The 15,834-nt window shown below is 48.4% G+C and overlaps 1 protein-coding gene across 8 annotated transcripts in view; it reads right to left on the minus strand.

The window, feature by feature from the left end:
• Window positions 1-15,834, minus strand: part of dlg3 (discs, large homolog 3 (Drosophila)) — a 91,399-nt gene that overhangs the window by 35,062 nt on the left and 40,503 nt on the right. For 4 of the 8 annotated variants that reach the window (XR_012988360.1, XM_076292518.1, XM_076292522.1 and 1 more), the window contains 6 exons: window positions 6,454-6,507; window positions 5,927-5,977; window positions 4,822-4,902; window positions 3,952-4,076; window positions 3,140-3,309; window positions 2,867-3,003 (listed from right to left, as the gene is read on the minus strand). Coding sequence is in view for 7 of the 8 variants with exons in the window: in XM_076292518.1 (XP_076148633.1) it covers window positions 2,867-3,003; window positions 3,140-3,309; window positions 3,952-4,076; window positions 4,822-4,902; window positions 5,927-5,977; window positions 6,454-6,507 (618 nt within the window). In the remaining variant the exon portion in view is untranslated. The remainder of the gene's footprint in view (window positions 1-2,866; window positions 3,004-3,139; window positions 3,310-3,951; window positions 4,077-4,821; window positions 4,903-5,926; window positions 5,978-6,453; window positions 6,508-15,834) is intronic. The other 4 variants (XM_076292520.1, XM_076292523.1, XM_076292524.1 and 1 more) reach the window with 1 other exon arrangement.

The following is a 15,834-nucleotide window of genomic DNA, read 5'->3' on the forward strand; positions in this document are numbered from 1 at the left end:
TCCGATTTACTTTTGGCTATTCTTGCTCAGATGTTCAGCATACTGTAGGCCTATGTCCGATTTATTTTCGGACATAGCCTACAGTATTCTTGCTCAGATATTCAGCATCATCGATGGAATACATGAATGTCCACGTAAGGGCATTGCTATGACGGGTGACATTAAAGACGTCTGCCTAGATCATCTGACAAAGATAACAAATTCCCTCGGCTGACAATCTATATCTTCATAGAGAATATCGGCCGGGTAGCCTATATATATTTTCTGGCGGTCTCTAAAACCCCTCGCCCTGCGAAGAGAGCCCCTCACGATTTGCGCTCCAATGTCGTATAGATCATCCAGGTACGCCAACATTGTCTCGGGAGAAATTGTTAGTGGAGGGGTGGTACTTATAAAGGGTGTGTTTAACGGAAACCTCGTGTTAACCAAGAACATAACCTGCTCAGAGCAGGTTTGAGATGCAGCGTAAATTGCCATGGCAGCATACCTCGGTTAAAACCTATCCACCTTTCGTAGTACGGGTTAATCGGGAAGTTACGCCACACGTGATCAAGTTACTCTCGAAGTTACCCAGATAAGCCAGTAACCCCGCGTCGTAGTACAGGCCCCAGCACACACACACACACACAGACATAAACACACGCGTACAGAGACTAGCACACACACACACACACACACACACACGGACATAAACACACGCGTACAGAGACCAGCACACACACACACACACACACACACACACACACACACACACACACACACACACACACACACACACACACACACACACACACACACGTGGACACGGATATAAACACACGCGTACAGAGACCAGCACACACACACACACACACACACACGGACATAAACACACGCGTAGAGACCAGCATACACACACACACACACACACACACGGACATAAACACACGCGTAGAGACCAGCATACACACACACACACACACACACACACACACGGACGGACGGACATAAACACACGCGTACAGAGACAAGCATTAACACATGCGTCACAGCTGGAGTCTCTCTGGAGAGCTGTCATTCCGGTTCAAATAGGTGGGCAGGAAGCAGCAGGCAGCCACAATGGCCCTGGGCCCAGGAGAGGTGGGGTTTCCTCTGGCTGCCCTCTGGCCTCAGGAGGAGCACAGTGACACAGAGCTCAGCACAACACACAACACAGCACAACACAACACAGCACAACACACAACACAACACAACACACAACACAACACAGCACAACACACAACACAGCACAACACAACACAACACAACACAACACAGCACAACACAACACAGCACAACACAACACAACACAACACAACACAGCACAACACAAAACAGCACAACACAGCACAACACACAACACAACACAGCACAACACACAACACAGCACAACACAACACAGCACAACACAACACAGCACAACACACAACAGAACACACAACACACAACACACAACACACAACACACAACACACACCACACAGCACCACACACAACACACAACACAGCACAACACACAACAGAACACACAACACACAACACAGCACCACACACAACACAGCACCACACACAACACAGCACGACACACAACACAACACACAACACAGCATCACACACAACACAGAACACACACCACACACAACACAGCACACACAACACACAACACAGCACCACACAACACAGCATCACACACAACACACAACACACAACACAGCATCACACACAACACAGCACCACACACAACACACAACACAGCATCACACACAACACACAACACACACAACACAGTCCTCATGGACAAACAGCTTTTCTGAATTATCCCTGAGCAACCGGTATTTGATCTCTCAGTAGATTACTTGTATCATATTATGAAAATCCTGTAGAAATTCATGACTATTATGATTCCTTCTTTATTTGATATGCTACTACTACACATGGAAGGTTCTACAGTGCTTGCATTGTGTTGCCTCCCTCCCTGTAATATCTGTGCCATGAGAAGTTGGCTTCTCCTCCTGTTCCCTCCCATTCTCTCCAGATAGGCACGTTTCCACACACCACATGTCATGTGCACATCATTCTAGCTAATTCATTCATGAGCTCTCTTTATATATACACACTTTCAGCTCATCTATATTTCATACTTTTGCTAAGACTCAAATGGAGATCCTACATGATTTGCACATTATGTGTCCATATGGGCAGAACACACTAGGCAGGTCCTCCTCTCAATCTGTATTGACCAGTTCTGGACTGAGTGGCTCCTCCTAGATGGGGCAGCTGATGGATGACTTTATGTGTATGCCTGACAGCCCCGCTTCCACGGCCTCTTTGAAATGCACAGTCATTCATGCGCCAGGCAGGTGGCTCTCTTCATCCTGAATAGAGAATCTCAAAGTGCTATGCCTCATCTCTCTCTCTCTTTCTTTCTCTCTCTCTCGCTCTCTCTAAGTGAAAAGAGAACATCTGCACTATTGCAGAGGAGAGGATCAGGATTGACCATAGGTGTCAGGAAAGTAGCCTCTTTTAAATTCCAGATTAGATATTTACTATTTACTGTGAATAATCATCATGTCATATAAAAAGTATTTCATATCATATACACACTAAATGAATACAATTAAATGAGGATTTAGGAATCCTTAGTATACATTATTTGTAAGGCTAGGAGTACTAGTAGCAGTATTCATTCTGCTGTGTGTGTGTGTGTGTGTGTGTGTGTGTGTGTGTGTGTGTGTGTGTGTGTGTGTGTGTGTGTGTGCACGCATGCGCAATCCCCCACTGGTGGATTAGGTGTGTAATGGTGGAGGCAGCGTAGGAGTGCGGCTGCACTGACAGATCGAGGTTCTTACAGCAAGCAGGCGATCTCCAGTCTGTAGACGGCCATCTTTCTGTGCTGCTCCGCCCTCAATGATCTTTGTGATGTAGATACTGTTGTCTCCGGGGATGTGCTGGTTGCCAATGCCTCCAGCAATACTGAAGCCCAGGCCTAAAAGATGAGGGCCACACACACACAACAGGGATTGTAGGAAATGCCACTGAAAGGAGGCACTGAGAGAGAAAAGGTGAATGTGTGTGTGTGTGTGTATGTGTGTGTGTGTGTGCGTGTGTGTGTGTGGTCTTACCTTTGGGCCCCTTGAGCAGGTTGACCTCCAGGATGGTCTCGGGTGGAGCCTGCCTCCGGCGCACCAGCAGTCTGACCACAGGCCCCGCCTCCTTCAGAGCCTCCACCGCCCGGCTGTGCACCACCTCAGACACGTCCACCTCATTCACCTTCAGCACGCAGTCATTCACCCTGCACACACACACACACACACACACACACACACACATAAACACACACACATACACACATAAATATACAGAGAAACACACACACACACACACACACACACACACATAAACACACACACATACACACATAAATATACAGAGAAACACACACACACACACACACACACACACACACATAAACACGCGCAACCATACAGAGGAACACACACACACACACACACAAACTGTTAGGGGCACTGTTACTAAAAAGCTCTAAAGTGCAAACCCAATCCATTCTGCTGATCTGGGCTCAATCGCCGATCCTCTGCTCTATCTTTAGCCCAGAGAGCCCGACTGCAGCGTGACATTCAGTCAACATTTGGCATCCGACGCAGCCATAGCCTCTGAGAGCACAGCACTACTGTACCCAGTGCAATAGGAAGTGCTCCATGTTTGGGCTCGGGCTTGTCAGTGAACCATCACACACAGGAAACTCACTCAGGGCCTGAGGCATGGGTCTGCTGTATTTCATATAACCCCCCCTCCACACACACACCCACACACACACTTTTCTGTTGGACTCCCTTTCTCCCTCTCCCTCTCCCTCGCTGTGTGTGTGTGTGTGTGTGTGTGTGTGTGTGTGTGGGAGGAGGCCAGCTCTTACCCCAGCCTGCCATCCATGGCAGCAGCTCCTCCAGGAATGATCTTGGTGATAAAGATCCCTGGGTCGTCTGGGATGTGCGGATTGTCTATTCCCCCAGCGATGCTGAAGCCCAGGCCAGAGTTGCCCTGCAAACGCGCAGCAGATGTTAGCAACACACACACACACACACACACACACACACACACACACACACACACACACACACACTCACACAGACACAACTCACAGCTCTAATAGATAAACATAAATAAGCGCGCAAGCACACATACACACACACACACACACACACATATATAAACCCACTCACACGTCCCTATGTTATTTTTCTGTTCATTTCTATTTAGTCTATTACTATTGTTGGTATTTTTTTTAATATAGGCTATATGACTGTCGATTTTAATGTTAATATAATGTTACTAACATCATTGTAAGTTGCTTTGGTAGAAAAAAGCGTCTGCTAAGAGCTCTAATCATAGACATAAACATAAACATGTACACAGACAGACACAAATGCACACATACAGCCAATGCACAAAACACAGAGGCCGTTCTCAAGGTCAGGGGGGCTTAAGCTGTGCATACACCGTGGGTTTCTGGGAATCATGCCTCTTGATTGTGTGTGTGTGTGTGTGTGTGTGTGTGTGTGTGTATGTGTGTGTGGGCTTTCGGTTTGAGTGCATTCTGCACAAAGAGAGCTCCATTAACGTGCTCTGTGACGAGACCTAAAACTGCCGCATGTGAGAAAGGTGGTGGGGAGGTTTAAGGAGGTTTCAGCTGGATCTAACGTTGCTTATAGTGCGCTGGAGAGCACCTGAAAAGCAAAAGCCAAGTGCACCACCAGCACTGCTTGCTTGCCCCGTGCTAAAGTACCTCATTTGGTGTTCTTTGGGCAGAGGCAACCAGGCTCTCTCTAACAGTCACATCTGCACAGCCAGACCCCAAACAAGACAGCTGAGAAAAGATTTCACTTTATTATTTTCTATAATTAATGAGCAACGGTCGCTGCAAATTAGGACAGAGGGAGTCTGAAGCACCCCAGCAAGGGCCGTGGCAGCAAGAGAGGGAGAGAGAGAGAGAGAGGGAAAGAGAGAGAGAGAGAGGGAAAGAGAGAGAGAGAGAGAAAGGAGAGACAGGAAGAGGGAAGGAGGCAGACAGAGAGTGAGATGGAGTGTAAAAAAGTGTTAGAGAGAGGAAGGAGAGATCAAGATAAACAGAGGGAGGAGAGAGAGAGAGAGAAGAGAGAGAGAGAGTGTGAGAGAGAGAGAGCGAGCGAGCATGCCAGTGAGGGAGGGAGAGAGCAAAAAAAAAGGAAGAAGAGAAAAGACAAGACAGAGAAAAGATTGCGAGCGCTCTCCCACCACCAAATGCAACACACCCACAGACCTTTTAAAGTGTGATTTTACATCATCTCCTTCAGCGCTGCCAATGAGAAATGCCACCTCGAAAGCAGAGCAGCCCTGCAATTATTCTGAGAGCCCAGGCCATCCTGCGGTCTGCGCCACACAGGGCCTTCATTATGCCACTGACCCTGTGATGGGCAGGGGCTGCCGTACTGCTGCCATATGAGCGCTGATTAAAACCACATGACTCTGCATTACAGGAGAGAAGCTCATTTGCTTTAACGAGGTGGCAGCTTCTCTGGAGGCCTGCAGACAGTAATGTGGGCCACTTTACTCAGCACAGTCACATGCCGGTGGCAGCGTGGTGTTCTATAGGGAGGCAGGGCGTCTGTGGCCATGACCGTACATTCATATTCTCAGTGTTGGTTTGGTTCGAAGATTGTACAGATGCCATATGGTGGGGCCCTGTAGGTCTTGAGAGAGAGAGTACAGTCTACTGCCATCTAGTGGCAAAAGAAGTGTTTGTCGTGCATCAAAGGAAAACAAGTTCCAAGGAGAACAGATGAGGTAAATGCAAATTGCCAAGCTGGCAGCTTGCTGGATATTCAGTAATGAGCCAGTAAAAAAAGACATACCCTTTCCAAGATGATCTCTTCATATTTGTACATGCCATCACTTCCGTTCACCTGTCACCAGAGAGAATAGATGTTGATATATTTCATTCACTGGGTAAACAGTACAAATACACCATCTTAAACACAGCAAAAGCATAGCGTTGGTTAACATCAGTAATCCACCAACAGATAAACAATGTAAATTGGATCTATGTTACTTACTGGAGTGAATGATCAAAGATTAAAACTAAGTAAGAAGATTACAGTTGATATACACAGATTTTCTCACTCTGTGACATAATTCAGCATATGGCCCGTGCATGTGGGAATAGGAACAGTACAGCCGTGTCTGTCCTGTTTCAGAGGAACGCAGCATATGCACTTGTCCTCATCCTACACTCAGTTATATCCATGCCTTAGGCTTCTGCGAGGCCACGGCCATTTGAGAACGAGGAGGTAATGAGAGCATGAGACACGGCGAAAGACAGAACGAGAGAAAGAGAGAGAGGGGAAAGGGAAAGAGAGAGAAACACATAACAGATACTTACATAAGGGCCTACATCCAGCGAGTCTGCGTTGACAATGATGGGGGGAGGGTTGGCCTGCAAGATGAGGAGAAGAGATACCCATTACCTCCACTGCCAGCCTCACAGGCAGACACACTCACAAGGATGCCAAGTACACACACACACACACACACACACACACAGACACACAGACACACAGACACTCACACACACACACACACACACACACACACACACACACACACACACACACACACACACATTAAAGAACACATTTTTGGTCAGGAATAGCTAAACAAACGGATGCCAGTGGCGCAGACGGTATGTGTGACCGGAGGCGGACAGACACACAGATGCCTGGTGCGAGCAGAGCAGGGCAGGGCAGGGCAGAGCGAGGCTGCCGAGAGAGGAGGCAGGGCCGCGGGACCTGAGATGATTTTAGAGCGGCGTGTGCATGTGAGGGATCATAGCGGAGCCCCCAGTGGCGCTGGCCCTGAGCTACACTAAATGACACATCCCTCCCCTTGTTTTTATAGCTCACAAACTGTGACAGCGCCATTGGACCACGAGTCAGTAGAGAGAGAAATGGGATGACGTAATGGATGGAGACACAAAATACGTGAAGACCTTTTTGGTAGACCAGAGTGAGCTTTGGGACGCTTTCTGACACGATCCCATGCTCTGCTGAGTGTTAACCGCACGGACAGGAGAGACCATTTTTCAGGAACGGTAGGATCGGAAGGATCGGTCTCTATAAGTCTCTATAAATTCTATCTCCCCTGTCCTGCTGGTTGTATTTCAAAGCTCCAACAACAACAACAAATGATAACCAAGTAAGCTCTCTCAGAGGGGCTCCTTGTGCCCCAGTGGAGTGGCCAGTGTTGGCCAGTGTTGGCCTCTCCCATGCAGACCTAACTGTGCGGCGGAGGTATTGATCCGAGTGGGGCTGGTGCTGACGGGGCAGCAGCACGCAGAGCCTGTTCCCAGAGCTGCCTCCCCACCTCCTCAGCCCAGCGTCCTCTCCTCCCAGGCAGCCACCGGCGCTCGGCCTGCTCTCCTATTGATCCACCATCCATCCGTGATTTCCTCAGACCTCCCAATCAGCACCCAAACACCAGTCACTCTCCCTCTCTCTCTCTCTCACAAAGACACACACACACACACATACACACACACACACACACACAGTCACACACAGTACTGTCTATATGTGTCTTTGTTTGTCATTACTATTTTCTTTCCACTAACAGCCCTAAAATTGCAAAAAGGTGTGGTGGCCATGTCATCCTTAGTGGAGGCAGATGTTGTTTGTGTTTGCAGCGGGCAGATGATCTCTCCACATGAGCTGCCTGGGCCCCACTACCAGGGGAAAGGAGGAGAGGGGGAGAGTGGAGAGGTGCGGGAACGACTGCAGAGCGAGGAGTGGGGGAGAGCGAGGAGGTGTGAGGAGGTGCTGGGCCAACTGCAGAAGGATCATCCGAGGTCCAGCAGGGGGGTGGGGAGCGGAGCGGCCGCCTACTAAAAGCTTTTCCTCGCACAGCCTCCTCCATTTCTCCATTTTCACCTGACACCCCTACCTGCTTCCACCCTCCGCATTGCTGATGCCACTGACAGGTACAGGACGCACTCAGGTGGAAAAGGCACACACCACACACACACCACACACACACACACACACACACACCACACACACCACACACACACACACACACACACACACACACACACACACTCTCTGTACCAGTAATGTGCTGCTCTCTTCCTGAAAATAAGATGCAGTCCAGGTCCTCAGCTCAGGCCCTGTAGCGTCAGCGCCCCCCTGCATCACTATGTGCAGGAGGTGACGGCAGGTAAAGAGCACTGACCACTCTCAGCTTGCTGGACATAACCTTCCTCCATGACAGGCAGGAACTCAATATTGGAGCATACTGTACAAGAACAAGGAGCCAGCATCATTTTTGTGTCAATTCTTTCAGCCCATCTGTTTAGTGATGATGTATTACACAACTCAGTGAAGCTAAACCATATTGTAAATAGTTGCTGGGGGGGTATCCAAGACGCTTTCTTGACAGTATCAGTTTTTTCACCTCCTCATCACAACTAGATCAAGAAACTGTAATCTGTCAACAGAAATGACATTAGAGGTCACAAATGTTGGCTACTACATAACTGTAAAACCAACTTCAATTCATTTACGATTGAAGACCAAAGTCAATGGGCAATGCTGTTCAGCTTGACTGCCTCCACCACATTCAATGTTCATTATAACACAAAGAAGCACACTAAACTAGTCAGGAAACAAATGGCCATAGCATTCACACATCATCGACCAATGGCAGTGATTTGAACATTCGGTTTTATAGGCTACAGTTTAAATTCCAATGAGCCTCTGCATATCGTGGAAGAAGACTCTACTGCACGTGCTCACTGGCCCTGTGCTCTGCTTCTCTGGGCTTGAGGCCTGTACTGTATGGAGATCAATGCATCTTCAGACGCAGAGCTATGCATGCCCACTCCCCATACATCTTACCATAAGGTGCGTGCACAGGCCAGCTTGCCAATTAAACAGGAAATATGCTCCAGTAATGACACAGCGAGCCAGCCACAGTCTGGGGCCAGTAAAGCCAGCAGTAAGAGGCATCATCCTGGTCTGGGATTGCCGCCGTAATCCCAGCATCTTTATCACACCGCGTAAGCACAACAAAGAGGACAGCAAGATAATCTCAACATTTGTAATCCTGGCCCCTCTCTGGCCTTCGGTGAGAGAGTGAGACAGAGGTGGGGTGAGGGGTGGGGGAGACAGGAGGTGGGGTGAGGATGACCCCGCCCAACCCCCCCACCCCCCGGGGAACAACATCACAGGGCCTCTGTGACAGTGACGTGCGTCGTGCTGGAGAGAGGCTTACGCTGTCTGTAGTGCACGGCACGTCAGGCCTCCACACACACACACACACACACACACACACATTCTGCCAGATTAAAAAAGGACAGCGGGATGAGAGAGGGGGGCGGGGTTAGAGTTGAAGAGGGAGGGCCATGAGCTGGAGAGAGATGTCTGGGGAAGCCAGGAGGGCAGCAGAGGCGCAGAGGAGACAAGGAGACGGCAGGGAAAGGCTGGAGCTCCTCCAGATGTGGCAGCAGGGGAAGACTAAGGGGCACTGGGGGGGGGGAATTAACCTAATCTGGATTAGATTATCATAAATCCTTTAATTTCCTTTTAATTCAAAACACTAATCATTTAAGGCTGTACGTGCAGCCAGCTGTTGCAGTTCACACTGGTGCAGCTGCAATCTCACTGTCTCAAATACACACACACATACATATCACACACACACACACACATACACACACACACACACACACACTCACAGGTAACCAGTCACACACACACGTCTGTTTACACAGCGGCACACATACTCCACCAGCTCTATTCAAAAACAACTCTGCCCTTGGACACCACCCGCCGCATCCATCATCTCCCCCTCCTCCCCCTCCTCCTCCACATCCCTCATTCCAACAGGGAAATGAAGGTGACTGAGCACAACACAGTTCACACTCATTTGTGTAGATCACCAGGGAATGAGTGCACAAACTGGGCTGCTGCTGTTGCCTGGGTCTGAGCTCCCTTATTAAGGAGGTGTATTTATGCCCGGCGCTCCGAGCACCGCTGCCCCTGGCCTTGGCTGCCCAGCTCCCTGTGGGAGCGCCATCCGTCAAAGGCTTGTCCTGAAACCGTTGGCGAGCGCCAGGGCGAAAAAAAAGAAGCCCTCATCCAAGCTGTTAAATAATATATGGGTTGCCATGGCGACTGCTGCTCGGGCTTCGCACACTGGCTGGCTGGCAGGCATGCAGGCAGGCTGCTCTCAGAGCCCTCCCCCTCTCCTCGCCAGCTCACTGCTCAGGACGCAGGGCTGCTGCTGCTGCTGCTGTCTGCACGAGCTCCAGCGGTGGGCTCCGTGGACTGGGCGCTCTCTGGGGCCCCAGCGCGCCGCTGCCGACCGGTCTGCCTGAGACAGATATGAGCAGCGACGGCCTCTCACATACAACTCAAAACATGTGTTTATGGCTACATGGATTTCTCTGAGAGACCAATAACCATAATGTTGAAATGTGCACAGCAGGATTGACCACCATGCCAAAATGTGCTATTGTGTAGGTGGATATTAAAACATATTTTTGTGGCATATTAGAACAAAAGCACCACAGTCTTTTTACAACAATTTGCATTTTCAAAAAATGTCTAGGTTATGTACACCAAATAACAGAATCCACAGAATCCAAAAAACAGAATCCACGCCCAAAACATCACAATAACAACAGGACGAAGAAACACTCTCCATCCCCGAGTTAACCTTCCATTTAGCATCTGTGCTAACAGCATTATTGGGTGGTGCAGGTCTCTTGGCCGACATCCCTGACAGCCTCTCCATCCCCTCATTACAGTGGGGGCTGTCAGATGAGATTCTGTAGGGGTGGGATGACGACTCCTCTGCTCTTGCACACCCCCCACACGGATTTGATTTGTGCAGCTGCAGTGCTACATGAGCCCCATATCTCCCAATGCAGGATCTTTGAGGCTTGAGCCTTGTGAGGTGTGGGGACATGTGTGTTTTGTTCAAGTGGAGGAGAGGTACATAAGGGAAAAAAGGGAGGTCAATGGGGACAAGGGGAGGGGGGTGTTAAGGTCCACTGTGCTTATCTGTTCCTCTCCCACCTTGGCGTCTCATATGCTACGCTGCAATCCGATCAATACCCACTCAATTACGACTCACCCAACATCTCATTCACGCTCAACCAGGGGTGCCGAAGCAGAGGAGAGAGGGATAAGGAGAGAAAAGGAGAAAGAGGGAGGGAGAAAAAGGGAGCGATAAAGGGATGATGATTCAAACTGAAATGCCTCGAATCCTGCCGCACACCACTTTGGACAATCTGAAACCTAATCAGCTGCCAAAGAAGCATGACTGAAATAGACACAGAGGTCATCGGATTCGGATTTGTGCGCTCCCACGCAAACAACCCCCTACCGCTTTCATTCCACCCAGCCTGACAGCCATGAGCGCAGCCATCACGAGGCAGCTGGTCGCACAGGTCCTCGGCTGCCGTCATGGCGGCACAGGGGTCTAAAAAACACATCTGCCTGATTATGCAGCAGGGCAGTCTGACCGCAGAGCTGTCCACAGCGCCCCAACCCCCCACACCGCCGCCTTTGCGTAACGCCGTCTCGTCGCGGCTCTCGTCGTTGCCGTCTGTTTTGGGTCACGGCGAGCTGAGGCTCCAAATGAGCCTCTGAAAGGTCGCGGCGCTGACCTTCAGCCACCAAGAAATCCAAACTAATGATGTGTAGCGTGGCCATGGCAGCGCGCAGAGGCATCTCAAGCCAGCTCAACAGATTGCCGCTCTCCGTGAGTTCAGGTGCGCAGCCTTCTGTCTGCGTGCACTGCTCAGAACATTGGCCAACAACTCCCCCAAGCACACCGCTACTGAACCTGACGCACTCGCATGCTTTTCCAAAATGACTGCTACTACGGCATTGAACACCCACATCAGAACATTTAGCAGTTCTGGGTTAACAACAGCCTGTCCAATCTGATCAGGCCCGGATGTGGGGAGGTTTGTGTGAGCTTCGCATTGTGCTGGTGGGTCTGTGTGTCATCATCTCCATCACTCCAAAGTCTGCATCCGGCTCCCGCTCTCATGAAAAAAGACGGCAGCTTGCCATCAGGTTGGCCTCAAATTACCAGCAGCAGAACCAGATGCCCACTGTAATTGAGTGAAGTCTGGAGGAGAGTACAGGGCAAGAAAAGGAATGAGGGCAAGCGAGAGACTGAGAACGCCATACCAGGAAAATATTCAGCACACCCTGAAACGCACATAATATTGCCTTTCTTTGTCTACAGTACTAGCTCGCCTCTCTAGCTGGTTGCTACCCTGTTGTTGCTAAGCTGAGAGATGTGCCTCTTGTGCTGAAGAGCGCCAGGAAAAGGGCATGGGGCTTCTCCACTACTCTAGAAAAGATCCACCGCTTGGATATTTTGGTAAGATCGGACAAAATCCTGTGATTGTCTTTCCTGCCCTTTTGCACACATCCCTGCTAACACCCAGTGGTGTGCAGCCGTGCTTTTCTGTGGGGATGTGATTTGGCAGCGTGCCTCTACAGGCTTCATGACCTGAGCTCCACTATCACTGGGGCCAGTGCAATCTCTCAGCACACAGGATGCTGCTGAACCCACTGCCCTGAGGAGGCTGGGCATGAGGCAGGAGAGGCCGGAGACAGCCAGGTGCTAACACACACCATCACCCAGGGGCTGCAGAGCATCACTTTGTTTCCTAGAAAACTTTGGTCTGAAAAGAACGATAGAGAAAGAGATGGAGCGAGGGGAACATCAAAAAGAGAGGGAATAAGAGAAAGAGAGCTGGAGAGAGATGCAGGCCTGCGGGCTACAGGGCAGCTGAAGGGGCTCGCCACAGACAGTGAGAGTTGAAAACACAACAAGCCACAGCAAAGCCTTTGACTCCACAGATATAGCACTGATCTGGCCCCGCCTCGCCTCGCTTCCCAAACATCACCCCCCCCCCCCTCTCTCTCTCTCCCTCTCTCTCCCAGAGGAGGGGATGAACGAGGGCTCTGGTGTCCTCGCTCTGCTCTGCTCTGCTCTCACCACTCCGGATCACCCACGCGGCTCCATTCACTCCCTGCTCCCCTGCACACTCGGCTCCGCTGACCAATCACGTAGGTGTGGAAAGTAATGAAGAATTACAGTAAGTAGGACAACGGCAACAACAACAACAAGCATCAGGAGGGAGAAGGAAAGGCGGAGAGGAAGAAAGAAATAGATGAAGAGAGAGAGGGAGAGGGAGAGAGAGAGACAAACAGAGGGAGAGTGAGAGAGAAAAGGAGAGAAAGCACTGTGTGGCACTACATCTTTCTCTGCATGATTATGAATACATTCATGAGAGCGGTTATCCATATGCTGGTGTATTTATTGCCAGAAAGGCCACTGAGTAAAAGAGAAGAAGGAGAGAGAGAGAGAGGTGGTGGAGGGAGAAGGAGGCCTTGGGTTTTAAAAAGGACACTTTTGCATTGCTTCAGACACTGCCAAAACAATCTGCCTCCCATCGAGGGGCCAGATCCACTGTCTGTCCTACCCATACACCTTAGGGCAGGACACGGAGCACGGTTTGGACAGGGCTGAGACAACACACACAAATTCTTACTACTCATAATGTTACTGTTTCTGCACTACAATGGGACTGTTACCACACTGCACATAGCTGTACATTCTGTACATATCTGTCTGTATTTTTCATACTGAATATCCGTATTTATTCTGTTTTCTTATATTATATTCTGTTAATACACTGCATATATCTATATTATTCTTACTACTATTATAATGTTAGTGCTACTACATTGCACATATCTGTACATGTTGTTCATACATTGTTCATATTACATAGCCATATTTATTCTGCTCTTTTAAGGTAACTGCTAATACACTGCACATATTTCTTGAATTTCCCCTTGGGGATCAATGAAGTATCTATCTATCTATCTATCTATCTATCTATTTATATTTAATTTATATTACTCTAAACTACCTTCTGTAAGTCAACTGTATACTACTGTCTACACTGCACTATATTTCTTGAGATGTCTATGCACCTCCTGCCTATACTTTGTACTGTACAGTATATCACATTGCACTTTTTTTGCACTTCTGGTTAGATGCTGCATTTTTTAAACTGCATTTTGTTGTCTTTGTACTTGTACTCTGCACGATGACAATAAAGATGAATCTAACCTAATCTAAATCAAAGATATACACTTACACACACACACAAATCAACGCCACAATCTGGTTTAAGAGATAATATGTGTCATAATATGTGTCATAATATGTATCACACATATGACAAACACATCTGAAAATGTACACCAACACACAAAATAAAGTACTTAATTTTACTTTTACTTACAGCAATTATAATTGTGCACTCATATGCATTTTCCCATGGTCAGATGTATATGTTTAAATACTATTCTTTGCTCATCCATGAATAATTAATTTCTTGAACATTTTGACTCGTATTGTTGGGGTTGAACAGATTGATGAACCCTTTTGACTCATGGTAATTACATGAGGAATCTAGATCATTACTCTATGTTATTCTCTAGGGGGGGGCTTCAAAAGCTGACGTAATTTCAACAAACGGCATTGAAAATACCAAGCTTCATCAGCATCCACGTAAATTATTTTTTAAGTGAATTTCAAGTCATATCAATCAAACTCAAATTGGCTTGTTTCGCTTACATTTATTTTCACTTAATAAAAATGAACAACTGTAGTTTGATTGATATTACTTTTTTAATATTTGTAAAATATGAGTTATCAGTTTTTGCAAAAGAACTCGTATGCTGATACAAAAAAATCTGATTAAAATTCTGCTAGCCTACAGGCTTTGTGGGCTGAGATGAGCATTTACAAAATGGCCGAGTCAGTGGCAGCTTCTCCTCTCCTGGGCATAAGACAAAGCAATCTGGCGTGGCGTCACTGGCTTGCTTTAATGCTGCTCTGTAACTTGTGGCTTTGGATAGTCAGCAGCAGCCGCATAGAGGAGCAGCAAGAGGCAGCAATGCCACTGACCACAATCTGACAGACAGAGAGAGAGAGAGAGAGAAAGTTCAGGGTGAGTGGCCTGATGTTGCATCAGTCTGCACACAGATCTACACACACACACATGCAGTCTCTGTCTCTGAGCTCTCCCCCAGCACCATCTCAGACAGCGGACTCGTCACTGGCCTCAGAAATCTCCCGATGAGCATATGCAGTGGCTGTGGATTTGGCTGATTATATAATTGGAATTTTAATGGGGAATATTAATCCGCTGCAGCCCATATTGGGTTTTATAATCTGGCTGATCAGGATCTGCCGCTGCTCCAGCCGCCTATGCACTATGTGTCCCGTAACCCTCCCTGTGTGTGTGTTACACAAGTGGCACGCTACGCCAGGGTTCCAGCTCACACACACACATACACACACACCCGTACAGTACGGACACACACGCTCAAACACTAGTTGTATACTAGAGGTATTCGTAATGTCCCAGTCCTGCGGATGCATAGACAGAATGTAAATGAGTTCTACTGTCAGGCCGGTGATTTGGAGCATCCACGATGAGCTCTTTCTAAACAAAGCTTATGTAACACCTTGTCTTGTGTGTGTGTGTCCGTGTGTCACATATGAGAAAGCCCTCCACAAAATAAACACGCTTCTGCCTGTCTGTGCGTCATCACTGCAGTCTCTCTGTCATTAGCCCCAGCACTGCTAATGTGAACTCGGCTTCAGCCTGCACCATAGCAACACATCAGCCGTGTGTGTGTGTGTGTATGTATGTGTGTGT

The sequence above is a fragment of the Alosa pseudoharengus genome, unplaced genomic scaffold (assembly GCF_046254945.1).
Source record: "Alosa pseudoharengus isolate Yale_2024_CS ecotype anadromous, Long Island Sound unplaced genomic scaffold, YU_APseudo_1.1 YU_APseudo_1.1_scf_19, whole genome shotgun sequence".
Lineage (NCBI taxonomy): Eukaryota > Metazoa > Chordata > Actinopteri > Clupeiformes > Clupeidae > Alosa > Alosa pseudoharengus.